The sequence below is a fragment of the Schistocerca cancellata genome, chromosome 10 (assembly GCF_023864275.1).
Source record: "Schistocerca cancellata isolate TAMUIC-IGC-003103 chromosome 10, iqSchCanc2.1, whole genome shotgun sequence".
Classification (NCBI taxonomy): Eukaryota; Metazoa; Arthropoda; class Insecta; order Orthoptera; family Acrididae; genus Schistocerca; species Schistocerca cancellata.
Window position 1 is genome coordinate 225,286,292 of NC_064635.1, and position 22,854 is coordinate 225,309,145.

At 40.9% G+C, this 22,854-nt stretch overlaps 1 protein-coding gene across 1 annotated transcript in view; it reads left to right on the plus strand.

Annotated features, from left to right (window-relative positions):
* Window positions 1-22,854, plus strand: part of LOC126106842 (uncharacterized) — a 114,946-nt gene that overhangs the window by 84,653 nt on the left and 7,439 nt on the right. The window contains exon 6 of the mRNA XM_049913238.1: window positions 466-515. Coding sequence (XP_049769195.1) covers window positions 466-515 — 50 coding nt within the window. The remainder of the gene's footprint in view (window positions 1-465; window positions 516-22,854) is intronic.

Sequence of the window (22,854 nt, forward strand, 5' to 3'; positions counted from 1 at the left end):
CTTCATATGTTATACATGTGCTAGAAGGAAATCTGTTATAAGTTCTGAAATGCCTATAGTGGGTCTTTTCAAAGTTTAGTGACAGTGTATTAGCTTTAAACCATTTATTTATGTCAGTAAAAATTTGATTAGCAGCCATTTTTAAATCTGTACTTGACTTTCTACTTATTGCAATGTTTGTATCGTCTGCAAAGAAAACATCTGGCAAAATGACTTTTTCTGTCAGTTTCACATTTTTGTGCCAACATGGGTAATCAGCTGGCTTTACTTTCAGTTCCTCCCAAATGTTATTGGGGTCATTATAAAAGAGATGACATCCTTTGGCATTTCTTAAAATTTTATTTCATCTGTCTGAGGGAATAGCATTTTATTAGCTTTGTGATTTGTCCAAGTTTCGGTGCTGTATAGTAGAATTTGATCTTTTGTTGTTGTTGTTGTTGATCTTGATCTTCTAAATTCTTTCAGGAACTCCAAAAGGAAGTAGAGGCAACAAGTTGTGGCATTGAACCAAGAAGGTATTGTGCATTTTTTTGCTATCATTGTTTACAATTTTGAGCACTCTTGCTTTTAATTTTGAGCACTCTTGCTTTTGTATTCAGCTTCTTGTTGAGGCAGTGTAGTGCAGTGTTTTAGAATAATGGCCCTGGTTTTAAGCCATGTCATTGCTAACCAAATCATTTCTTATCTCATTTAAGTCAGTATTACATGGCACACCTTTCGTATATAAGTCTGCACCAGCGCTTCAAGGGTACACACTCAGAACTGCAGACTTGTTTATGTTGTTGAGTGTGAAAGTCGATAGTTTTGAAAAGCTACTATTTACTCATATTGAAACTACTGAGAGGTCTAGGTTTGTATTTATTAGCAGTTATTGTTGCCTTGTGCAGCTAGAATGAAATTAAGTTATGATTATACAGAATTAAGGACTAAAGTGTTTGTATTATGATGTTCGGATAAAAGCAAATGATTGGGTTTACATTTCAAAGTATTTTGGACATGGAGGTCACAGGTATCTAGTTTATATTTCACAGCATTTTGGATTCGGAGGACACAGTTATCTACGCAGCACTTGCCATGACAGTGGCTGCCGTAGTTGAAGGGCTGAATGATGATGTAATGCCAGGAGTAGGACTTAGGTTTGACCCTGGCTGGGTAGAAGAGGGGGCGACAGGCACACATGCCCTTTTAATGACCTCCTTTGTTAAGAGTACAACTGGATGATATTTTATTTATTCATGTCAGAAGTACCGGGACTCAGACTGTGCTGATTTAAAAATATACATATTTGTATACATGAGTAATTAAAAGACATATAAATGTAATAAAATTAACACACATGAAAAAAGAGTAAGAAATCAGTATTTACATAATACGCACAGGAGTAAGAAATCAATTTTTACATAATAAACACATGTACACTAGTTGTGTCCAATATTTGGCAACATTGACTGCATTGCTATAAGCCAAGGCCAGTTCCAGTATGGACAGAGATGACACTTCAGGAGATGGCTTGTAGTTTGTTCATCTCCACATTCACACAGTGTGTCTCCGCCTTGTGCGATGCCCCATTTCTTCAAGTTGTCCTTCATTCTGGCAATGCCGGAGTGCAGTTTGTTCGAGGACTTCCATGTACACCATCCTTCTTATTAGTGACTGGGTGACAGAGTTTTTTCAATTATGTCTCACTCTGGATGGACAGGATGTCTTTTTTTTTCCACGGTTCAATCCTGGGTATACTTAGGTTTCTGTCAATTGGAACAGAAGACTGTAGTAAGTTCTTCCTGGACTTCAATCAAGGAGATGGTGGCTGATGTTCGTGCAAGGTATGGGCCGGGTTATTGCACACCTTTTTCCTCCCATTGCTAGCACCTGTCTCACATCTAATATCGGTTGGGGCTATACCTGCAAGTGTATACAGCTTCTGTATTGGTGCGGGCTTCAGACAGCCTGTGATCAGGCTGCAGGTTTCATTCATGGCAGTGTCCACTTTTTTTGCATGTGCAGAATTGTACCACACTGGAGCAGCATATTCGGCAGGGGAGTAGCAGAGTACCAGGGTAGTTGTTCTTACTGTCTGCGTGTGGGCACCCCATGCAGAACCAGTCACCTTGTGCGGTAGGCAATTTCGCAATGAAACTGGCTTGATGTAGTGTGCCTTGAAGGTCAGAGAGCAGTCCAGGGTAACACCAAGGTAAACTGGAGCAATGCTGTGTTCCAACTCCTTTCCATTCCAGTTCACGTGCAGCTGTCAAGAAGCTTCTCTGTTCTTCAGATGAAAAGCACATGTTTTAGTTTTTGATGGGTTTAGTTTCCTCATAATATTCTGAGAGAATCTTCAGAGCAGCAGTGAGATTTTCTTCTACTGTCTCAAAATTCTTACCCTGAGTTTCCAAGCTGAGGTTGTCTGCATACATGTGGAGAGGAAGTGGTTAGCCATTGGTGTAGATATTAAACAGCATTGGTGCTAAGACAGTGCCTTGTGGGAGCCCACTCTTTTGTATTCTCCATCTGCTCCACCTGCCTTGAAATTCTACAAAGAAATGTCGGTTTGCAGCAGTGTGGCAACAATTTTCATAAGCCTGAAGTCCACGGTAAGGTCGTAAATCTTCCTTAGGATGATTTGATGTTGTACAGTGTTGTACACTGAAGAGAGATCGGCAAAGGCCACTCCAGTGAATTTCCAAGCTGAAAACCATCTTCTATGTGCTGTGTCAGGTTAAGGGCCTGTATACCCTCCGCCACACACCGTCAGGTGGCTTGCGGAGTATGGATGTAGATGTAGATGTAGATGTACCTACTGGATGATCAGTAATTGTAATAAATGTTCGTGGAGCAAAAAATATTGGCCGAGTCTAGTGATAGTTTTACAGAAAAATAGCAATCATAAAGTGGTTACTGCATCAATGATTTCAGCCGTAAATAGAAATATTAAAAAGGTAGGAAGATTTTTCTGTTTAGCAAAAGTGACAAAAAGCAGATTACAGAATACCTGACAGCTCAACACAAAAGTTTTGTCTCAAGTACAGATAGTGTTGAGGATCAGTGGACAAAGTTCAAAACCATCGTACAGTATGCGTTAGATGAGTATGTGCCAAGCAAGATCGTAAGAGATGGAAAAGAGCCACCGTGGTACAACAACCGAGTTAGAAAACTGCTGCGGAAGCAAAGGGAGCTTCACAGCAAACATAAACATAGCCAAAGCCTTGCAGACAAACAAAAATTACGCGAAGTGAAATCTAGTGTGAGGAGGGATATACGAGAGGCGTTCAATAAATTCGAAAGTAAAGTTCTATGTACTGACTTGGCAGAAAATCCTAAGAAATTTTGGTCTTGTGTCAAAGCGGTAGGTGGATTAAAACAAAATGTCCAGACACTCTATGACCAAAATGGTACTGAAACAGAGGATGACAGACTAAAGGCCGAAATACTAAATGTCTTTTTCCAGAGCTGTTTCACAGAGGAAGACTGCACTGTAGTTCCTTCTCTAGATTGTCGCACAGATGACAAAATGGTAGATATCGAAATAGACGACAGAGGGATAGAGAAACAATTAAAATCGCTCAAAAAAGGAAAGGCTGCTGGACCTGATGGGATACCAGTTCGATTTTACACAGAGTACGCGAAGGAACTTGCCCCCCTTCTTGCAGTGGTGTACCGTAGGTCTGTAGAATAGCGTAGCGTTCCAAAGGATTGGAAAAGGGCACAGGTCATCCCCGTTTTCAAGAAGGGACGTTGAACAGATGTGCAGAACTATAGACCTATATCTCTAACGTCAATCAGTTGTAGAATTTTGGAACACGTATTATGTTCGAGTACAATGACTTTTCTGGAGATTAGAAATCTACTCTGTAGGAATCAGCATGGGTTTCGAAAAAGGTGGTCGTGTGAAACCCAGCTCGCGCTATTCGTCCACGAGACTCAGAGGGCCATAGACACGGGTTCACAGGTAGATGCCGTGTTTCTTGACTTCCGCAAGGCATTCGATACAGTTCCCCACAATCGTTTAATGAACAAAGTAAGAGCATATTGACTATCAGACCAGTTGTGTGACTGGATTGAAGAGTTCCTAGGTAACAGAACGCAGCATGTCATTCTCAATGGAGAGAAGTCTTCCGAAGTAAGAGTAATTTCAGGTGTGCCGCAGGGGAGTGTCGTAGAACCATTGCTATTCACAATATACATAAATGACCTTGTCGATGACATCAGAAGTTCACTGAGGCTTTTTGCAGATGATGCTGTGGTGTATCGAGAGGTTGTAACAATGGAAAATTGTACTGAAATGCAGGAGGATCTGCAGCGAATTGACGCATGGTGCAGGGAATGGCAGTTGAATCTCAATGTAGACAAGTGTAATGTGCTGCGAATACATAGAAAGATAGATCCCTTATCATTTAGCTACAAAATAGCAGGTCAGCAACTGGAAGCAGTTAATTCCATAAATTATCTGGGAGTGCGCATTAGGAGTGATTTAAAATGGAATGATCATATAAAGTTTATCGTCGGAAAATCCTAAGGAAATGCAATCCGAAAACAAAGGAAGTAGGTTACAGTACACTTGTTCGCCCACTGCTTGAATACTGCTCAGCAGCGTGGGAACCGTACCAGATAGGGTTGATAGAAGAGATAGAGAAGATCCAACGGAGAGCAGCGCGCTTCGTTACAGGATCATTTAGTAATCGCGAAAGCATTACGGAGATGATAGATAAACTCCAGTGGAAGACTCTGCAGGAGAGACGCTCAGTATCTCGGTACGGGCTTTTGTTAAAGTTTCGAGAACATATCTTCACCGAAGAGTCAAGCAGTATATTGCTCCCTCCTACGTATATCTCGCGAAGAGACCATGGGGATAAAATCAGAGAGATTAGAGCCCACACAGAAGCATACTGACAGTCCTCCTTTCCACGAACAATACGAGACTGGAATAGAAGGGAGAACTGATAGAGGTACTCAAGGTATCCTCCGCCACACACCGTCAGGTGGCTTGCGGAGTATGGATGTAGATGTAGATGTAGAAAATTACTCTGATTTTTGAGGATCTTCTTTGACCTGTTGCTTGAATTTCTTCTGTCTGGAAACCAGATTCTCTTGTAGACCTGGAAACCTTATAGGTCGACATGTTTCTTGAAATAACATAGATGACAAACTGATTCATATGTAATTTTCATTTCTAATAGACTAAATGCCTTGCTGCCATCAAATACAATGTTCACTCAGCGAAACAACATTCCATTTGTATGCAACTCCAAAAAAATCTTTACACCTCTCCTTCCTTCCCGCTAGACAACATACAACCAACTCACAGTTAACATCATTTCAAAGTACCTCAGTAAATGTATAGTCATACTAAGATCTAAACCAAGAATATTAAATCAAAAGTAATTTACAGAAAATGGAATTGACTCAACAGCACAATAGAACAATTATGACAACATATATTCTCATAAACAAAAATTTATCTTTTTGTAGTACAGTAATTTTATGAAATTTGTTTTTTTGTCATAGGGATTAATTGTGTTAGCATGACATATTATACAGTCGGAGTTTAAAACATTTCAAATAAGATCGAGAAAAGGATAAGATCGTAAATTTGAGAATATACATGGTCCAAACAGCCTATTGCACATTACACCCTGTTAAAGAAGAAGTTGAGGCCTGAAGCCCAGATGAATTTAGGAACTTCATAAGAATGGATTGTCTTGTTTGTGACAAGCTGCTATCAGTTTATATGACAGTATTTGTACACATGACACGGTAATGAGGAAAGCACCAAACACTCAGATTATGCACTTTCATTGTGCCTGTGCCACCAATCTCTCCCTTTTTCAGAAAAAGTGCAGTAGTGTGTCTGCAAAGAACCGTTCTCACTGGTTATGGCTGACACAATTGCTCCGAATCTTGTGACTATTCTGTCAACGTTATATTTAATGACATGCTGAAGTAACACAAAAGATGCAATCAAATCGTACACATGTGGTGCTTTTACAAATTAAGGTGATACCTAGTCACGTCAAAAGTAAAATTATATGCACATTTACGTAAAACATATAAACTCAGAATTAAACTTTTGTAGACGTTCCTTATTATGGTACAGTGTATCTAGGGTCTTTCCTTGCTGTATGCCCTAAAGAGCACACTTGCACTTTCTTTGTGCCTTTCCTTTTCCATATGGCAACACCACAGTACACTTAGCTGCAATAAATGATTCAAACCGTTGCAAATAATATAAGCACCTTTGCTGTTGGTGGCTTGGTTACTGTTGTTATTTACAGTTGTTTAGTTTCTTTGCTCTGCATTTCTATGCTTGTACAATAAAGTTCATTATCGAATACTGAATGATATTTATTGTGAAAGTAAGAATAAATTAGCATTCCCATAGTGGTAAACCTGAAAAATGAAAAGAAGCAAAGGATAACAAGGAAATGTATCATCAAAAACAGTGGATGTACCGAAAACAGAAATCAGAACAAAATAAGGCTTACCGCTTGACCCTGGATCACCATCCACGACTCTTAATTTGTTGCAAAATATGCAAGAAGGGAGTAAGTATGTGCAACATGGAAATGTTAAGCTTCCCGCTTTCTCGGTTGACGTAACGTCTGTTTGTTTTTGGCCAGTCAAATGTATATTTCAACAGCATGTTTGGTAACACAGATAGATTTTATATTGTGGTTTCGCATCTAGATTTAGGAGTGATGAGGAAACTGAAGAAATATTGTCACAACCAAGTTACAATGCACTAAAAGAATCCCTCATAGTGCGTGACACACTGTCACCAGAATGACGGTTAAAAAAGATTTTTGCATATGAAAACATGGGCAAGTACTCAGAACTTTACATACATTAGTAAGTCCAGAACTTCTACCTAGACAGTCTTTACACATATTGTGGCTTCAGCCACTATCGACGTCATCCTTGCACACGTGCCATAGCGAGACTTAGCAAAGAAGGCAAACGCCATTTTAAACAGTTTAAGTGAGGTTTCAGCATGTGCAAAACTCAGCAACAGCCAAGACAAGGATGCTGGAACAGGCGAGGAAGTGGAAGCTGACATCACTGTTCCTAATGCACACAGATACTAGTAGAACACACCAGATGAGCACACCATGGAGCACCTAGCAACGTAAGTGGCTGAACTAAAAGTATGGATAGCCATACACTGACAGCAACTATAAGTATGGATAGCCATACACTGACAGCAACTATAAGGGTCACAGTCTGAAAAAGAGGAAGACTGACATGACAAGATTAATCGGAACAGTGGTGCTGTTATCAAAGTGGTTTCGGCATCTCAGCAGATTGTTGCACTCAACCCTGCAATAACCCAAATTTCAAAAACGGGTGCTGAAGGGTGCTAAGGTCTGTTGGCAACAGCACAAGTGCCCAGAGAGAAGATAAGCAAATGCCACGTTAGCAGCAGTCAGCCAGTCACACTGTTTATACGAGACCAGTTATCAGGTGACAAGTTTCCTATCAGTACAGGTTCAGAACTCAGTGTGTGTCCAAGAGATATCGGTGACATACTTATGGCAGCAACACAATGTATATTTATGCAGCCGATGATTCCAGGATCACTACCTATGGTAAAAAAAGTTAAGCTCTGCAATTCAGTTCAAACTTTCACCACACATGGACTTCTGGTATTGCAGATGTGCCAGTCACATAATTGGAGCAGACAGCAGACTTTTTACACCATTATTGGCTTATGCTCAATCTGGTCAACTACTAATTAATACCAGAATCACAGAACAGGTACTGTGCCTTCCACACTGGATCAAACACAGTAGACGTGCACATTGGTTTCCACACAAAGATGTCCAGCATCTCTACCTCATTGTCTGCACTGGAGTATATTGAGCTATTTACATACTCACAGTGACATGAAGTGTATATGTGTGCATCACACAAAAAGAAACCCGGGAGTCGTAAGGGTTCATGTGCTGCAGGCAAAATCGTGGCATAATCTGATGAGTCACCTTTTCATAGTCTACTTATAGACTTTCCAACACTCATTGAACCCTTATGTGCCACCAGGAAACACGCAATACTCAGCATCACATTCACATGATAAGGGGTCAACCTGTATCATTCCAAAAAGCTACTTCCAGCATGTGCAGAGTTTGACCGGCTGCTGAAAGCAGTTATCGTGACCAGGTTGGATAGTCAGTGGGCCTCCCCATTCTATGTGTTTCATAAAAAGGATAAATCCTGTAGGATGTGTGGAGATTATAGACTGCTTAACGGATGCACAATTATAGAACACTACTTTGTACCCTATGTAAAGGATGTTAACAACACTATTATTCACACAAAAATATAGTGTGTGATAGACTGCACCGAGGTATATACGGTATACAAGTTCCCATGGTGCCAGCTGGCATTAAGAAAACAACAGTGATCACAACATTCAGCTTCAATGAGTACCATTTTATGTCATTTGGTCTCAGGAATGCCACAGAAACCTGCAAACAGTACATGCACAAAATGCTTAGAGAATTACCATTTGTTTTTTGCTACATGGATGATAGTCTCATATTTTTGGATACAGAAGGACAGCATGCTGCACACCTTCAATAGCATTTCAGCCACCTGCAAGAAAACAGCTTAATTGTTAATGTAGCAAAGTGGGTATGGACAATTGCAAGACTGAATTCCTGGGATACTTGGTCTCCCCAGCAGAATCATCACCATCGCCAGAGCAGGTCGAAGCAGTACAACAGATGCCTCTTCCTAAAACTTACAAGAGACTTCGCAGATTCTTAGCCCCTTTTTATTTTTATTTTTTATTTTATTTTTTTCCCCTCAGAGCAACACTGGCAACCTATGTCCTCAATTATTTGCTGGATGTATTCCAACCTGTGCCTTCCTCTACAGTTTTTGCCCTCTTTTGCACCCTCTAGTACCATGGAACTCATTCTCTGATGTCTTAATAGATGTCAAAAATTATCCTGTCCCTTCTCCTTGTCAGTGTTTTCCACATAATCCTTTCCTCTCTGATTCTGCACAGAACCTCCTCATTACCATACCAGTCCACCTGATTTTTCAACACTCGTCTGTAGCACCACATTTCAAATGCTTCAATTCTCTTCTGTTCTGCTTTTCCAACCAGTCATATTTCACTACCATGCAATGCTATACTCCAGACATACATTCTCAGAAATTTCTTTCTCAAATTAAGGCCTATGTTTGATACTAGTAGACTTCTCTTGGCCAGGAATGCCTTTTTTTGCTAGTGCTAGTCTACTATTGATGTCCTCCTTGCTCCGTCAATCGTTGATTATTTTTCTGCGTAGGTAGCAGAATTCCTTATCTTCATCTGCTTTGTGGCCTTAATCGTGATGTTAAGTTCCTTGCTGTTCTCATTTCTGCTACTTTTCATTACTTTTGGTTTTCTTTGATTTACTCTCATTCCATATTCTGTACTCATTAGACTGTTCATTCCATTCAGCAGATCATGTAATTCTTCTTCGCTTTCACTTAGGATACCAGTGTCATTAGTGAATTGTATCATTGATATATTTTCACCTTGAATTTTAATTCCACTCCTGAACCTTTCTTTTATTTCCATCATTGCTTCTTCGATGTATGGATTGAACATCAGTGGTGAAAGACTACAGCTCTGTCTTACACCCTTTTTTATCTGAGCCCCTCGTTCTGGGTCACCCACTCTTATTATCCCCTCTTGGCTCTTTCACATATTGTGTATTACCCCTCTCTTCCTACAGCGTACCCCCATTTTTCTCAGAATTTTGAACATCTTGCACATTTTACATTGCCAAATGCTTTTTTCTGGTCAACAAATCATATGAATATATCTTGATTTTTCTTTAGTCTTGCTTCCCTTATCAACCGCAATGTCAGAATTGCTTATATGGCACCTTTACAATTCCTAAAGCCAAACTGATCATCACCAAACATATCGTCAATTTTATTTTTCATTCTTCTATATATTATTCTTGTCAGCAACTTGGAAGCATGAGCTGTTATACTGATTGTGTGAGAATTTTTGCACTTGATAGCTCTTGCAGTCTTCAAAATTGTGTGGATGATGCTTTTCCGAAAGTCAGAGGGTGTGTTGTCAGACTTATGCATTCTACATAACAATGTGAATAGTCGTTTTGTTGCCACTTCTCCCAATGATTTTAGAAATTCCGATGGAATTTTATCTATACCTTGTGTCTTATTTGATCCTAAGTTCTCCAAAGCTCTCTTAAATTCTGTTTCTAATACTGAATCCACTCTCTCTTCTAAATCAATTTCTGTTTCTCTTCTATCACCTCAGACAAATCTTCCTTCTCATAGAAGCCTTCCTGTACTCTTTCCACCTATCCGCTCTCTCCTCTGCATTTAACAATCGAATTCCCGTTGCACTCGTAATGTTACCTCCTCGGCTTTTAATATCACTGAACATCGTTTTGGCTTTCCTATATTCTGAGTCAGTTCTTCCGACAATCATTTCTTTTTCGATTCCTTCACTTTTTCAATGCAGCCATTTGATCTTAGCTTCCTCGCACTTCCTATTTATCTCATTCCTGAGCAACTTGTATTTCTGTATTCCTACATTTCCCTGAACATTTTTGTACTTCCTTCTCTCATCGATCAATTGAAGTATTTCTTCTGTTAAAATGGTTTCTTCACAGTTACCTTCTTTGTACCTGTGTTCTTCTTTCCAACTTTTGTGAGTACCCTTTTTCGATACGTCCACTTCTTTTCTTAGGCATACTGAATCATTATCGACGGTAGCTGCCCCAAGTAGCTGCTGTTCGAGAGCTGCTCACAGTGCTACTCACCGTCATTAACACTTGCAGGCATTAATAACGTCGCGTGGACTCCAGTTTCCAAAGCAGCTTTCCAGGACCTCAAAAAACATGTAGCACAGGCCACCTTGCTGGGACTCCTAAGATTCAATGCCCCCCTGATACTTATGATGGATGCAGGCCAAACAACAGTGGGAGTGGCATTGTAACAGAAAGTAAATAGCAACTGGCAGACACTTGCTTTGTTTTTTGTTTTTGTTTTTACTAAAAATCTGACCCAACAACAAAAAAATGCAGTGTAGTTGACCGTAAGGCTTACTATTTATTTGGCCTTTAAACATTTTTGCAGATCCACCGAAGGGAGAGGTTTCACAGTTTTTACTGATCACAAGCTGCTGGTAGCCAGTGTTCAGCACAACAATGATCTCAACTCACAGTGTCAGTGCAGCCAGGTTGAGTACATTGCACAGCTCTCGAGTGATGTGCACGACATAACAGGAAAAGACAACCCGGTTGCAGATTGCTTGTTTCAAAACTGTGCCAGTGCAAACTCTATTTGTTGGGCAGAGATAGTTTTAAAACAATGGGAGGCTCTGTTTTTCGCACAGTCTTATACGAGAGCAGTGAATAGCATTGCAGCTCAAGTGTGTGGCAGTCCAGGATGTGCTGGATAGTATTTGGTGTGACGTAGCAAGAGGAAAGCAGTGGCCCTACACACCGGAACAGTACCGTGGGGAATTTTTTGACAAGTGACAGCTACTAAGTTAGTCTCTGCTAAGTTGTGTGGGCAGGAGTCCAGAAAGATTGTCGCATGTGGGCATGTACGTGTGTGGCATGCCAGTGTAATACGAGGGTCACTCCAAAAGAAATGCACACTATTTTTGTAAAAATACAGTTTTCATTCTGCATGTAAGAAAGTTTTACAGTGTGTAGATACATTCTCCCCGCTTGTTTTCAAACTTAGTTCCACCTGTTCCCGTGAGTGGCGCTATCACAGCATGTCTTCGAGATGGCTGCTACATTTGACATTCGTCAGAAGCAACGTGCTGTCGTAGAATTCCTGTGCTGTGAAAACGAGACAGTAGGAAACATCCACAAGAGGTTGAAAAAGGTGTGTGGAGATGCTGCTGTCGATCACAGTACAGTTAGTCGGTGGGCAAGCAGGTTACGTGATGAAAGCGGGCACGGCAGTATTGAGGATTGTCCTCGCAGTGGCAGGCCTCGTACTGCACACACTCCAGACAATGTGCAGAGAGTTAACGAATTGGTGACTGCTGACAGACGCATCACAGTGAACCAATTGTGAGACTACATTGGGATAGGGGAAGGAAGTGTTTGCAGAATACTGAAAGTGTTGGCATTAAAAAAGGTTTGTGCCAGGTGGGTTCCCAAGATGTTGAGAGTGGCTCACAAAGAAACAAGAAAAACGGTATGCAGCGAACTTTTGGAACAGTACGAGATTGGTGGAGAAGAATTTCTTGGAACAATTGTGACAGGTGATGAAACATGGCTCCATCATTTTTCACCATAGATGAAGAGGCATTCAATGGAGTGCCATCATGCAAATTCACCCAAGAAAAAAAATTCAAAACCACACCTTCTGCTGGAAAAGTTATGGCTACGGTGTTTTTCGATTCCAAAGGACTCTTGCTTGTGGACATCGTGCCAAGTGGAATCACCATAAATTCTGATGCATATGTGACGACACTGAAGAAACTTCGAGCTTGACTGAGTCGTGTTCGATCACATCGGCAAAAGCAGGATGTTTTGCTGTTGCGTGACAACGCACGCCCACATGTCAGTCAAAAAACCATGGAAGCAATCATGAAACACGGATGGACAACACTGAAACACCCACCTTACAGTCCTGACCTGGCTCCATGTGACAATCATCTCTTTGGGAAACTGAAAGACACTCTTTGTGGAACAAGGTTTGAAGATGATGACTCCCTTGTGCATGCTGCCAAACAGTGGCTCCAACAGGTTGGTCCAGAATTTTACCGTGCAGGTTTGCAGGCACTGGTTCCAAGATGGCGTAAGGCAGTTGAGAGGGATGCAAATTATGTGATTAAATGAAAATATTATTCCTAAAGGCTGTATCTAAACACTGTAAAACTTTCAAACATGTAGAATAAAAGATGGATTTAAAACAAAATAGTGTGCATTTCTTTTGGAGTGACCCTCGTAAGATCAGGAGGCATGTTTTCACATCTGTTGCACATTTCCCAGCACCATGTGCCAGGATTTCACCCCTACATGTGGACATCGTAGGGCCACTACCGTACTCTGCTGGACAAAGCTATTTAGTAATGATCATCAGTCATTTCACCAGGTGGCCAGAGATTGTCACGATACCAATATGAGCACCAAATCGGTCACAAACGTGTTGCTGCACGTTTGGTTCTCCAGGTTTGGTGTACCACAAGACATAATTAAAGATCGCAGGAAACAGTTTGAAAGCCAACACTTCAATGAACTTCTCCCACTGTGTGGCTGCAACCACCTGCGCACTTCAAGCTACCATCCAGCAAGCAAAAGAATGGTAGAGTAACTCCACCACTCAAAATGGCCCTAATGTGCAGTTTATCATCGTGGTCAGAAGCATTACTACTGGTTCTACTCGGGTTGAGGATGTCAGTGTAGGACATTCAACACTCACCAGCAGAAATGGTCTATGGCAAACAGTTTGGAGTTCCAAGAGAATTGGTCTTGCCAGCAGATGCACAAGCTGCTGTTTTGGAGCTATGCACCTCTTTGAACAGCAACTCAGTCTCACAGTGAGGTCCATTCAGCATACCATTCGAATCAGACATGGAGACTTAACAAAAACAACACATGTGTGGCTCAGATTTGATACTGTGCAGCCTCCCCTTCTTTTGCTGTATTCAGAACCACACAGAGTCATCACGCTGGGAGCCACACTTTCACGATTGAAAAATATTGTAGACAGGAGATGGTGTGAATAGTATGACTCAAGCCTGCTTATACAGATGGAGAGTACATCCAATTTGAGTACCTCAGCATGGCAGTCCTATGAGGAGACTGAGTCTTTAGCACCACTAGAAGACACCAGAATGTCTACCTCAGACTGGGAGCAATCTACACTTGCACCAGCTGTTTTCTCAAGGACCAGCAGACGCATTAACTGTGTGTTCCCTCACATGCCGGGGGTACCCAGTTTCAAAAGTAGAAGAAGGGGGTGGGTGCTGATCTGGTGACACTTCGCCGCAATGATGGTGCCCAATAGTAAGCATTTTTGCTGTTGTTGCTATAGTCACTGTTGTTATGTAGTCTCTTTGCTTTGCCTTTCTATGCTTGTAAAATTAACGTTCATAATCAAATATTGAACAATATTTGTTGTGAATGAGAGAATAAGTTAGCATTCCCATATCTATAGTAACAAGCTATCATTAGATACACAGCTTTTCTCAACAGCTACAAAAAAGATAATTTTCATTTGTTTTACTACTGTATTTATCAAAAGTTACTCACTGAAAAATGTGCAGAAAATCTCATGCACTTGCCAAAAGTGTCCTCAGCAGCTCATGTACTCCGTATATCTCATCTGCTGACCACTGGTGAAAACAATAACAAGCAGAAAGCCCTCTCGAAATGCTGTGCTCTGCATACCTGCATGAACAGCACCTCTACTGTGCACTCACAGATCCACGGCAGAATAGGATGATTCCCGTTTCTCCATTTCAGATAAGCTGTCTGCCAAAATCATAGCTGCAGTTCTTCTGCCACTAAGTGGCAGGATGTGTACACCTGACTTGTATACACTAGGTGTGTTGTGTAATACTGGCTTTGGTCTATACATGTGACAACACCTTGTATGCTGTTTTTCATGGTTAATAGTTTATTACTTGCTAATTTTGAATGCACCGGTGTAACTAGTTTTGTAAAATTAAGCCTAAAAATTTCTTTTGTAAACAGGATATAATTTTTTGCAGTTGTATTATAAATACAAGAGCTGTAATGTCTTAGACTCTCCCAGCAATTAGTTGTCATCTCTTTGAGATTGGATGTTCTGCCAGTGTCTGTCTTCCCAACAAGATATTTCGACACTGTGACTCGACGTCTTCGTCAGGTGTTCCCCGAGACTTGGGCAGAACACCTGATCTCGACGAGATAACAATACAAGATCTGTCCAGAAAGTATCCTCTGTTGGACTATAATTAAAATATTGGAACTGTTGATCAAAATTTACTGGAAAAATCTGAAAACCACTGCTTTGTATACTTCTCTACATAGTCACCACTCAGATCTAACCATTTATCGTACATTCTAACAAGTTGACAAATTCGCTCTGCATTAAATTGTGCTACCAAAGATTGCAGCCTCCCTGCATCAATTTCTTCAAGTTATTCATCTGAGTCAAAGTATTTATAGATTTTGCTTGGAACAAAGTCAGCATTGTTGAGTGGGTGTTAAAATCAGGTCTTGTTTAAACTGAATTGATGTTACAACTCTCTCTCTCTCTCTCTCTCTCTCTCTCTCTCTCTCTTTTTTTTTTTTTTTTTCCCTGTCCAATGTGTAGTGCTTCATTGTTGTGTAAAAGCATGACTGTCATAGTCAAAAGATCATTTTGCATATTTTGAATGGATCCTCTCTGTTTCTGTGGGGCCAATTGTTTAAAGTCCACTGACTGGAGATCAATTTTGATCTTAGTTCAGAAAAAGAACCCAGTTCACAAGCTCACACTAGACTTGCATCGACTGAGCAAAGTTCGGTGTCTATGTGAATTAGCATGCGACACTTTTGACTACATATCTAAATTGGCTTCAATACTATTCTCGTACTTCTGCTGCAAGTATTAATCGATATTGTAGATACACAGGATTTATAATTGGAGGTTTTGTACTGTAAAGATGGAGTGAAATAAACAAACGAAATGTGTCACACGTCTTCAAGAAACTTGTCCACAAACAAGAAACAGTAAAATAGTCAGCTGTCCATATGAAGTTCTCAGATATGTGTAAAGTAACTGAAAAGAAACAACATAATTCACAGCACTTGACACTCCTTAACATAGGATGCTGTTTACCATGACAGCTCAGAATGTTGGAAAAATAGCACATGGCATATTCGGGAGTGTGATAGCAAAATATCCTGGTGTTATAATTATCTGCATAACCAAAACCAAAGAGAAGATGTCATTCGGCAGTTGATAATTCTCAGTTACCTGCTGTTGGCTGTCAAATAGTAAGCCTGATTTGAATTACAAACACAAAATGTAGATGACAGGTTTTCAGGTGTTTGCTGAAAATTATTAAAACATACATAATGCAGAATGTCGACCATGGATTTGGGTAACTTTCTGTGTGGATGTAAGTTGCAATAGTTTGCAAGTTTTAAAGCCGTTGTTATTCAATGTTAAAAAATCTGTAGACTCAGAGAGCTGTAGAAGTATACATTTGCGCTGTCTATTTAGTTAGACCTGTCACCACACAGATTTGTTTGACCACCATTGAAGAACTGAACATTGTCCTTTTTGGGGGGTGGTATATCCATACTTTCCTCAGACATTGGAACAGACCCCAATCCAGATAAATGAGGATCTAGAGTAATGTGGACTCTGAACCATGATGAAACTTGGTATTTTGCACATCAACAAATATTGTGAGAGCTGATAGGGATGATAAGCGAAAATAATTCGAGCACTGACCTGGACCGAGCGAGGTGGCGTAGTGGCTAGCACACTCGACCCGCATTCGGGAGGACGACGGTTCAATCCCGCGTCCGGCCATCCCGATTTAGGTTTTCCGTGATTTCCCTAAATCGCTCTAGGCAAATGCGGGGATGGTTCCTTTGAAAGGGCACGGCTGACTTCCTTCCCTGTCCTCCCCTAATCCAATATGACCTCACTGTCTGGTCTCCTTCCCCAAACAACCCAACCCAACCCCATTGACCTGGGATCGAGGCACCGACCTTTAGCACTGTAGTTCAGCTCGCAACCACTAAGCCACTGAAACCTTTTCTACTTAACAGGTGACTGATAATTATTGTTTTTGTAATTCACATATGTTTACTATTTCTGTTCGTCAACACACATGGTTTCATTGCAGTTTGAGCACGTGTTCGAAAGTGAAACATTTAATATGAATTATGTATTACTGCTATGAGAACCTAGAATGCATTTTGTAAGAGATGTTCAATCCTTATTGGCTGCTGGCTGTTTATTGCAAATAATTTTGATTTGCCTTTCTTACTCTGCCACTAATTTTTTATAATATGTGTGTAAACTGACCACATTAAGTCATTTCTACCAAGTGTTATTAGATCAGTTATCTGCTCTCATTACTTACGTTGCTGGTATGTTACTTGATGTAATTCAACAGATCGGAAAAGATTATTTTAAACTTCAGTGGTGTGGGAGGGGTACTTTCACATATTTACTTGCATTTTTTTATGTTAGCAATATCTTCTGTATTATTTACCCATTTTAACATGTATTTGTACAAAACCAAATTTGGTGTTTTGTAATGTCAGTAGGTTATGAACTTAAAATTATATTTGAATCAGACTTGATGCCATGTATCTGCCGTTCACCTAAAGGGATCAGAAACTCCTCAGACACTGAAATGTCACACGTTTGCATATGTACGAGAAGTTGCCTCACCAGACTGCATCGATCACAGTGAGGGTGCAGAAGGCAGGACAAGCACACTAGAGCTCCTCTGTGCCAGGGACCTATTTCCTCTGCCATGTCACGTGTGTGGAACTAGATCAGCACGAATTACTTCGTACCGTGGTTATATGGGGCGGTGCACATCAACACGGGCAGTTCGCTCCACCAGAACTTGGGGCCGATTCGTCCATCAGCTCCTAGCGGCCCATCTGTCAGAGCCCGGTTGGAAGCTACAGCAGCAGGGCCTATGACTTTCCAGTGATATCCTGAGATATAAATGCTGGCCAACTCTACCGAACACGTAACCTCCGTTGTTAAGGATTATAGTATAGTCTTCATGTCCCAGAACATTTATTCACTGTGTTCCAAGCATATGCCTGTTAGTGTGTGAGAAGTTGTATTATTTTTTATTGAGAAGAGCTTTCCTTTGTTGTAATTACATCTCTCTACTGTGGTCATAATAAACCCTCCTTCTTGTTTGCCTGTGACTTATTTCTTATCAAGCATCTCCCCGTGGGAGATAATAGGACCTGAATTACGAAATTTCACCAGTCAAAGTGGTCAGAGTTCATGGCGATCTAATGTGAGACTACTATTTATGCTACACAGATTTCAGAGTTCAGTTTGAACAGAGCACATTTTCAGCACTAATCTAAGATCAGCTGATGCATACAGTCTGCCCTTAATGTCTTATTGTAAATTTCGTCATAGAGTATCCTTTCACATTATACCAAATCCAAACCAAGATTCCTTCAGCATCCGAAAAAATAACAATCAAACTTTATGGCTGATTGTACTTATTATGCCATTTTGCTTTGTTTGGCGTAGCAGTAAGAGTTCCACACCATTGACTGCAGTTTTAGCTCTGTATCAGCATAGAAAATCCATCTTGTCACCAGCCATAATTTATTTTAGTAGGTCTTTTTCTTCCGAAACATAACGAAACAGAAAGTCCAGAGAATCAGTCATCCGCTTAGTTTTGTTGTTCTCAGGAAGATCTTTTAGTACCCAGTGACAGCAGAACTTGGGGTAAACCTAATCTCTTGTTACAGTCTTTTTCAAAACACTCAAATAAATCTCTATAGAGTTTTTCATCAGTTAAGATAGTTAGGAATGCAAAATTTCTTCATCAGTTTTAAGCAGCAGTTTGTTGCTGATGTCAGACATAGTACTTCAACTCTTAAACAAAGTGACACAATTGAATCAGACCTGATCTCTGCCCTCCATGGTTTAGTCCATATGCAACAAAAATTTTGTGACAAGTGTCCACAGCTGTGAGACTATTTATCACCGAAACCATGTTTGAGAATGAATTTCACATTTGGTAAGATTTTTCAGTAGCAGTTGCCATGGTCGTTTAGAACAGTGACTGTGGTAAAAAAAAAAAAAGAAAGAACTGTGACCTGCTGTGTGTAGGAACTGTTCCTCTGTCCCCCGCCCCCCCCCCCCCCCCCCCCCACCTCTCCCCCTGACACTCCTACTTCGTACGCTACTTGAAGATGGAGATTACTTCCAGACAGCACTCGATGTACACTACCTGTGATGACAGTACCCACTCACCTACCAGTGGACATTAATATGTGACGTGTACACCCTTCTTCACCTTTACGATGTCTTAATCTCAGCTAGGGACACTCAGTGAGCTATCTGAATGTCTGTGGAGGAATGGCTGCCCATTCTTCCTCGAGAGCCAAAACCAGAGGAGGTAGTGATGTTGTACACTGGGGTCTGGAGTGAAGTCAGCATTCTGAAACATCTCGAAGGTGCTCCGTTGGGTTTAGGTTGGGACTGTGGATACGCCAGTCAATATCAGGAATGTTGTTGTCCAGGAACCATTGTCTCACAGATGCTCTTTTATGACAGGGTGCATTGTCGTGCTGATACATTCACTGCCTCTGAACTGTACACAGTACACAAAGCTGTAAAACACATTTCACGTCCTTCCGCACTTAACATTTTCTCGAGCGCAATAAGGAGACCATATCCTAATCACGGAAAATACAAATGGTGGTAGATAATGTGCTCCAGGCATTCTACAAACCCAAACACATCCATCAAATTGCCTTAGGGTGTAGTGTAATTCATCGTACCAAATTATTCTTTTCCTGTCATCCACTGCCAGTGGTGTCGGTCTTTACTCCACCTCAATCACCACGCAGCACTGACTCCATAAATGTGCGGCTTATGAGAAGCAGCTTGACCACTGTAACTACCTGCACACAGTCTTTGTGCTAACTGGACTGCTTCTAGTACTTTGGAACTCCTCAGGTGGGTTCCTTCCGCTGCTTCCGCGCAAATTTTTCCTCGGTGCTCGAAAGTCTCTGTCTGTCAGTAAATGAGGTCTACCTGGTCTTGGTTTATCTGTAGTTGTTCCTTCACATTTCCAGTTCACTGTCACATCACCAACAATCAACTTGGGCAGTTTAGAAGAGTTGAATAGTCCGCGTTCGAAGTCTCTGAGCTCTCCTGACCAACCTGTTCCATTATTACTGCTTCTCTACTGACAACACAATACTCTCTGCCTGCTTCTGTACCAGTGAGTCCACCTCTCGTGAGATGTAGTTGCCAGTTCCACATTACATAAGGTTATCCATGTACATATGTTTGATCCGGTAGTGTAGTTAATGTTATAACTGGCATGTTGATTTAGAGGTGTTAAGCTGTGCATCCTTATGTTATATTTCAAAAAGCAGTGCCAATAAAAAATTAAATTGGGAATATAAATACAAATTCACAAGTTATGCTTCATAATGATGTTCTGGTAATTAACACTATATTTATGTACCAAATACAGTGTAAGCATTATCTGAGGATGATTGCTAATCAATTGAAAGCAGTTATCATCTAGCTGTTATTAGATTATATTGCTATCTTGATAATTAAAGTTTATGAAATGCATTGAAAAGGGCACTAAAAATATTAAAATATTTAAGCTTTCAGACGAAGTCCTTCTTCCAAATTAGGAAACACACACACACACACACACACACACACACACACACACACACACAAAAATCAGTTCATGCTTGTTCTACCAATGTGACCCTGTCAAATGGGACAGAGGAATGGACAGTGTTTCAGGGCAACCTGTTTCCCTTGGGTTAGGAAACTGTCCCTAATAGGGGAATGAATCAGCATTGATCAGCTGCATGGGGATGCAGAAGGTAATGAAAACCACTGTATTAAAGACACTCTGTTTGTATCCATTGGACATGCAGCTTGTAATTGAAGAAAGACAGTGACCTCTCCATTGACAAAAGATTCCGGATTAGTCCCACATTCGGATCTCTGGGAGGGAACTGCCAAACAGTAGATAACTATGAGAAAAGATTAAATAACAGACAAAATGGTAACATTATTTGAATTGGAGCATGAAATGTCACAAGTTTGAATATGGCAGGGAAGCGAGAAAAGCTAAGAAAGGAAATCCAAAGGCTAAAACTATATATCGTGGGGGGGGGGGGCGGGGGGGGGGGGGGGGGGGCGGGGGAGGCAGTGAAGTGAAATGGAAGGAGGATATGGGTTTCTACTCGTGCAATAGAGAATAATATCGACAGAAGCAGAAAATGGTATTACAGCAGTAGGATTCGTTATTGAAAATGCCTACCTTTTTTACTAATTGAGGAGAACCCCGGTAGATGTTACAAACATTTTCTCTATTACCGTGCAAAAAAAATGGTGGTTACAATAGGGGTAGCGAGAAATTAACTCCGTCTCTTCTGCGATTCCATCTAAATGCAGTTCTGATGTAAAGGCTCCAAACTAACTCCCGGGAGCCAGAACTAAAACGGGAAAAACTAATACTCAGAGAACTGTCGCCTGCTACGAAGCCTGACCTCTCGCCGAGATGCCGACTTCTCTGACGGCATATCGACGAGAGCGTAAGTGATCGGCTGTAAGCAGTCGACACACGACTCGGGCAGCCCTCGTCGACAGTAACTGTCCGCAGTGGTCCCCGGGTTGGCTTAAAAAGTCCATCTTTAGGAAGAGACGTGCTGCCTCCCAGTAACTCGTGAACGGATGGAGGCACAGTTTTGTGGTGCGACCAGTGACCTCTTGCTATAGCTCTCGGTGCACCTCCTGGCGGTCCGTGTTCGTACTTGACGTTCTCGTGTGGTTGCTACAGAACACACAAGTGTCGCCTACTGTCACCCGTGCATTGTGAAGCCCCTATTACACGATGCACCTAAACCGTACACCTGTGCACCGGTGCCCCGAGCTTGTGTACCTGTAACTGCAAACTGGTTCACTTCGACCTATTACACCATCCGTGTGAGATAAACCTACCGTGCGTGCGCAGCAATCGTAATGCGCAAAAAGAAAATAGAACTGTCTGATGCCTTGTAAAGTCATTCGTTCTACTGCACTCGTCTCGAGGGGGACTGTATGACATATTGGAATGTATGTTCAAATTATGTCTGTGAGCTCGAGGAACTCGAGGTTCCTATTTAACAATTGAAACAAATGAGCCCTCGGTCACGATTTTTAGACCAAATTAACCAGTTTTCGACACTATTAGGCTTGCATTCATCAGAAGTAAAAACTACTAAAGTGTAGCCTATAACATAGTCAGAGTTATAGGGTGTGGTAAGACATTTTTATATAAGGAGTATAAGCACTGAATATCAGTAACAGACAAAGACAGTACTTACATGTCACATATAAAGTAATTAACACCCAAAAAGGGCTTTAGTCACAAAACATTTAAGACGGAATAAGTGAAGGCGAGCCTCTATGAGCTGCTCGTACCTGTACGGCCACACAGTGCGACGGACTGAGGTGAACGTGGCACTGCACTGAGCGTGCCATTCTAGTAGCCGTAGGCACAATGAGGCTACTTCACTTTCAAGTGTAGGCAGATTAAAATATAATGAATAATGTTCAGTACATAATGAAAATCAACATTTGTTTGACAGTGGTAGACAATGTAACATTTTGTCTGCATCAGAACTTAGAAGTACAATATAAAGCATAAAAACGTAATTAAGAAAAATACAGAGAGGACTGAATGACAGCTTGTAGAAAGCAATATAAACTTGAAATACACAGCCAAAAAACCATTTAATAATTAAAGGTTATGAGATTGACTTAGATGGAGAAGAACATTTCGGCAAACTGCACAAGGAGACCCGAAGTCAAATGTCAAGTAACGGCTTTATACCGTTGAAGAAATTTTTATTACATAGCTGCAGCTGTTCATTGAGAATGAGGCTGTCACTCTGAGAAAGATGTTTAAAAATCTCCTATTCTTCCAGAATATCTAATCTATCCCCTTACCATAGAAGATGATAAAATCTCTTTCAATATTTTTCGTAAAGTAACATATACTGAACCAGATCGTATTTGCATCCTCCACTCATCCACAGTCTCATAAAAAAGCCTTCTTTGACTCTGCTATTCACCGAGCTACTTCCAATCCACTTTTGAAGGAAAAGTTCAACGACGAAATCAATGTACTCAAAACGTTAG